We start from the raw sequence: 5,409 nt of genomic DNA, 5'->3' as shown, positions 1-5,409 counted from the left end.
TTCATTAATTCAAACAAATTGTGAATAAATAAAACTTTTTGGCGACTTTTTTACATATTGTGGCCAGCATTTCTAATAAATACGGAAATAGATGTCCAGCACCACTCTTCTCTTTCTATTTAAGTCTATGTGTTCTAAAACATTTACGCAGAATTATCCATTTTTTATATAATATGAAAATTATTCTTAAATTAGCCTAATCACAAACAATCATTTATTTTACCCTTATCAAATTCAACATTAGCAGGTCTCGTGCTCGCTAAAATTAGATTCAGCATCACAAGTTCCTAAAAGTATCAAATTTTACAAAAAGAACATCTAAAGAAAAAATGTTGTTTGGTAAGAAGTGGATTCTACCGATTTCACAAAAAAGGAAATGATTAATGAAGTATTCAATTTTTTGTTAACTTAATTACCATATTTACGATTTTTGATATTGTTCGTTTATTTTTCAGAAAATACGCGCGATCACAGTAAATCTGAATGTATGCTTTTTCTGCAACGGCATAAATTCTTTACGAAAATCTGTATCATTATTGTAGTATAATAACATTATTCGATTATTATGTTGCAGATCAAATTGATACCTTAAGATTTGAGGATTAAGCGAACAGAACGTGATAAAATCATTTTTCGAAAATTGAGATAATGATTGTTTCTGTATGTTTTTCTTTAAATAACGTTTAAGGTCTTTCGTTTTTGTTATACTTAGAATTTATTAATGTAGGTCTTGGGAATCGTTTTCCTATGAAATAATCAAGATACAAATATTATGATTCTTTTTCTCATATAATATTGTAATTTCGAGCGTAACATTAACTTCATTACTATGATTAAAACTCGATTTTAAATATTTTAATTGTTGACACCCAAACAGTTAATATTTCGTTTTAAATTAAAATATTGGGAGAAAAGATAGGAAAAAGAACGACACCAATATGTTCTTATCTCAACCGTTTCATAACTGAGTCAAAAAACAGTTTAAATGAAACAAAACGTACGAATTTCCAACAAAATAGTTAAATCTTCAACAAAGCAGACTAATTTTCAGCAAAACAATGACATTTTTAACAACAAAAAAAGTTTTCTACAAAACTGTTGAATTTTCAACCAAATAATGACATTTTCAAAGAAAAAGATGAATTTTCAAGACAGAAGAGTAATTGTCCACTATACGATTCCAAATCATGAGGATTGTGAATTTACGTGTAAGATTTAACATTCAAGGTTCTACAATTTTAAAGAGTTATATTTTAAAGGTATGTGATTTTGATGGTTATTTTTCGAAATAGTTTTATTTTGATGATTTACAATTAAAAATTAATTCTTCAACGGTAACGCTTTACAATTAAAAAGTCGTCAATTTGAAAGTTTTGCAGAAATTGAAGATTCATTCATTTGGAACGTTTATAGTTTATAATTATTTTATTTTGAACTTTTTTTCAATACGTATTTCAATTCTGAAGCTTTATTCCAAAGGTGTGTGAGTCAAAATTCTTAAAAATTGTTATGTTGAAAACCAAAAGCTAAGAGTTTTCAATTCCAAATCTTTCGATGTAGACAATTTTAATTAAATTAAATTTCTACAATTTCGGAAAGTTACAATTGAAAATCCTCGAATTTTCAAAATACAGCACAAAAAATTATTTAATTTTCAAGGTTTATATTTTAAAGGTACTCGTATGTAATTTTGAACTTTTTTTGATAAAGTAGTTCAATTTTCAATATTTACAATTTAAAATTCTTCATTTTTGACAGTTGAAGATTCATTAACATGGAATATTTATATTTTTAAATTATATGTAATTTTAAACGTTTTTTTTTTTGAATATGGATTTTAATTTGGAAGATTGCCAATAGAAAATTTTTCAATCTTTAGGTTTCGCAATTGAAAACTTATAGTCGAAAGTGATATGCAGTTCTAAATCCTTTTTTGAAATAGTTCAATTTAAGGATTTAAAATTGAAATTCCTTCCATTTTATATAATTGCAATTAAAAATTCTTCAATTATGAATAGCAAAAATGACATTGTTGATTTAATTTTTGGAAATTCTTATAATTTTTCCTATGTAACATATGTTTCTGTATAAAAAAAAAAGGAATGATAATTCATGTGTCAATATGTGGAAAAATGTGGCAAAATATGGGGGAGGTTCAAACGATTTTGTTACTTTTTGGTACACGGTGGAGGGGAGGGGTGAAAAATTGTCAAAAAATGTGTTATTTAATTTATGGATGACCCCTTTGTCTCATTTTCTCTCGTGCGATGTCAAGTTGACAATTAAGTTTATTTGAACACTGAAACTGACTGCAAAATATTTGTTTGTCAAACATGTGTTATGATGATAGAAATATATGAAAGAGGTTATCTTGAGGGAAGGACAAAGTCGTTTGGCTAAATCTTCCCAGCTGGAGGTACAAAATACGAACTTGTCTTCACGAAAGGCCATTTGGCAAAAGTGGGCAAAAGTGGGTAAAAGTGGTTCAAGTGGGGGAAGTCTCAGGACACCTGCTGGTGCTGCTTGTTCTGATAGCACCTATATTCTTCATTCTCAAGAGTTGATCGCGCATGACATAATATTTAAGCGATATTCATTCTGACTCCAGTCGAACTGTCAGAGACGACCGACACAGAACGAAGGCCGCTGCTGAATTTTTATTTTTCCTCAACGCGGTTGGTCATCCCGAGGACTCCTGGTCGTCCTTACTGCCCCTCAAGACATACTCAAGCATGGTCAACAAAATTGGTTCCATCTCATTGAACATCGGTAAGTACAATATTTATTTTTATTCACAATATTTCTGGAAAATTAACCATTACTCACAAATTTCATAATATTTATTTTATTTTTTCAAAAATGTCGGCAGTATTGAATTAAAAGGTGTTATTGGGTCATTGTCAAAAAGGTGTCAAATTTGGACTATGACTTCGCTATTAGAAAGAAACTTCTGAATTATTATTTTTCTATAATTTCAAACAAAAATTATGTATACTTGCGTTTTTGTTAATACAAGCGGATTCTAAATAAGTTTTTCCGTGTAAAATGGACTAAATTATTTGAAAACTAATGTTTTTTATTTATTTTACGAAGTGTCTCGTCATCACGAAGTTCGGAAGGAGTAGTAAAACATTTTGCAGAAGCTTGGCTAGTCGCCCTAAGTTTTGAGGACGACGAGTCCTCTCCTTTTCCAACTCCCCTAATTTTTCGGGACGACTAGACGCAGACTTTATTATAAAACAATCGTATTTTTGAGAGACTATATAATAAATTACCTTATTATTCAAAGCGTTTAGGTCAAAAATTGAAAACTCAAAATTTTGACGTTTCTTATTTAAACTTGAGCACTTGCCGTTAAACAGATAAAGGCAAATAAATATATAAAGTAATATAGTTATATAGATAAATAACACTTCTTCGATCAGTTGTTACACTTTGAACCAGACTAACACTGAGGGGAACATAAAATTTCCAAATTAAAAAAAATATTTAGAATAGACGTAAAAATCGTAAAAAGCAGTAAAAAATATTTCCGCGCTCTGTTTTAGGAAAATCATACGAAGCACTTTTTGCAAAATTTTGTTAATCTGACGAACAATTAACATTCTTCCACTTTAGTAAAAACACACACAGGAATAAGAATAATTTTTTTGCTTGTTTTTTTAAGCATTTTAAGAGATTATTTCCGTGTTCTTTCCTCTAAAATATGAATGATACAGAGTGTGGAAGCAAAACTTCACGGACAGAATTTTAAGCATAATTAACTCCCTTCAGAAATAAAATATTTCTCTCTATTCATAATTCTTTGAGTGCATCACATAATAGACAAAATTCCCATAATCATAATTCATTCAAACAAATTTTTTTACCATACATTTCTGAATGTTGTGAGTGCGAAATATTATTTTAGAGCCTGTTACTTATTACAACTTTGAACTATATTTTATTTTCCCATTTCTAAACATAAGCTACTAAAACTTTGGAACTTTTCTAAGTCTAATTTGATGTATGTGCTCTATCCTAGTATTATTGAAAAAAATCTATTGAATTACGGAAATGGGTAAAACTGCTGGACCTTTAATTTCACAACTTTTTGGCAACAGCCCTAATGCATATAAAGAATGCAGATATTTTGTTTTACATAGCTATTAAATTTAATTTAAATAATTGAATTCTTTAATTCACCATGACGGTTAAAAAGTTGAGTATTACGCTTTCCAAAGAAAGTTAAAGTATTTTTTATTTTTTAAATAAAACTCTGTGCAAGTTGATTATAGTTATTATGTGTTATAAATATTAAAATCTATTAAAAAGACTTCCAAGAATTTTCTCTACTTTTCAGTTTACTTTTACAATCATTCATGAAGTTGTATTTATTCATATATTAAAAGACCATGGCCATGTGTAACGAAATTTGGGCACAAACAACCGGATCTTCTCGGTGCTCATAGAAACTGCCTATTTTTAATTATTAAATTTAAAATTATTAATGAATTCAAAGAAATCTTATATTTAAAAATGTGCAATCAACAATATTAGAGGTTATAGTCCAAATTTTTAAATTAAAGTAGTTAAAATTTTTATTGATTCTAATGTTGAACTTCAAACAAATGCATGGATTTATAGGAATCTTCTAGTATTTTTTTAAATCGTCGTATTTTTAAAAATACTCTTGTGTGAAATTCTATTTATTGATATTTTTATATTCAAAAATCATATAAATAACTAAATTAAGAAATAAATAGATAAGCTCTTAGGCTTGGTGACTATAGCCCACAAGTAATGAATAACTACTTTTTAAAAGCATCTTTCTAAGTTAATTTTATATTCAAAGTGAAATATCTTGAAAAATATATACTAATTACATTGTTTTTAGGAAAAAAAGGTTCTTAAGGAACAATTGCTTCTACAATTTTATAAAAACTTCATATTTGCAAACATATCGTAGAAATCTTTTTTCTGTTCATCCAGTAAAATTTCACTGATGGTCCTTATCCAGTTGTCATTCTCATGTCTTTATTGGAAAGATTACAAATTTTTAACATTTTAAACGTATTGAAAATCTTGCAAATGATTTTAAATTAAAGTTGCATGAGATTGAAGAATATTTTTTTTGCTATTTATTTACGTCCAGATTTGAAAACTGATAAAAATTTTTGACTTTCGAAATAATTAATAAAGCATTCAAAGAACGAATTTTAAGTAGCGTCAAAATTAAATTTCATTGAAGAGTATTTTATCTAATTTGGCACGGCATTAAAATATGACCGTTTATCAATTTGAATTAATTAAATTTACTGCATTTTCTTAAGTATATAACTTGAAAAAGTAGACTTCATTAATTTTATTTCAGATACGAAAAGGTTACAGCTGACTTATTCGAACTGCAATTATAATATATATTGTAAC

General features: G+C 27.7%; 1 protein-coding gene across 1 annotated transcript in view; it reads left to right on the top strand.

The window, feature by feature from the left end:
* LOC117178826 (synaptic vesicle glycoprotein 2C-like) overlaps positions 1-5,409 on the top strand; it is a 40,347-nt gene that overhangs the window by 7,812 nt on the left and 27,126 nt on the right. Inside the window, exon 3 of the mRNA XM_033370321.1 lies at positions 2,609-2,769. Within this exon, the coding sequence (XP_033226212.1) occupies positions 2,733-2,769 (37 nt within the window). The 5' untranslated portion in view covers positions 2,609-2,732. The remainder of the gene's footprint in view (positions 1-2,608; positions 2,770-5,409) is intronic.

Source organism: Belonocnema kinseyi, chromosome 8 (genome assembly GCF_010883055.1).
Source record: "Belonocnema kinseyi isolate 2016_QV_RU_SX_M_011 chromosome 8, B_treatae_v1, whole genome shotgun sequence".
Lineage (NCBI taxonomy): Eukaryota > Metazoa > Arthropoda > Insecta > Hymenoptera > Cynipidae > Belonocnema > Belonocnema kinseyi.
Note: the sequence above shows the minus strand (reverse complement) of the source record. Positions and strands in the feature narration are given on the sequence as shown.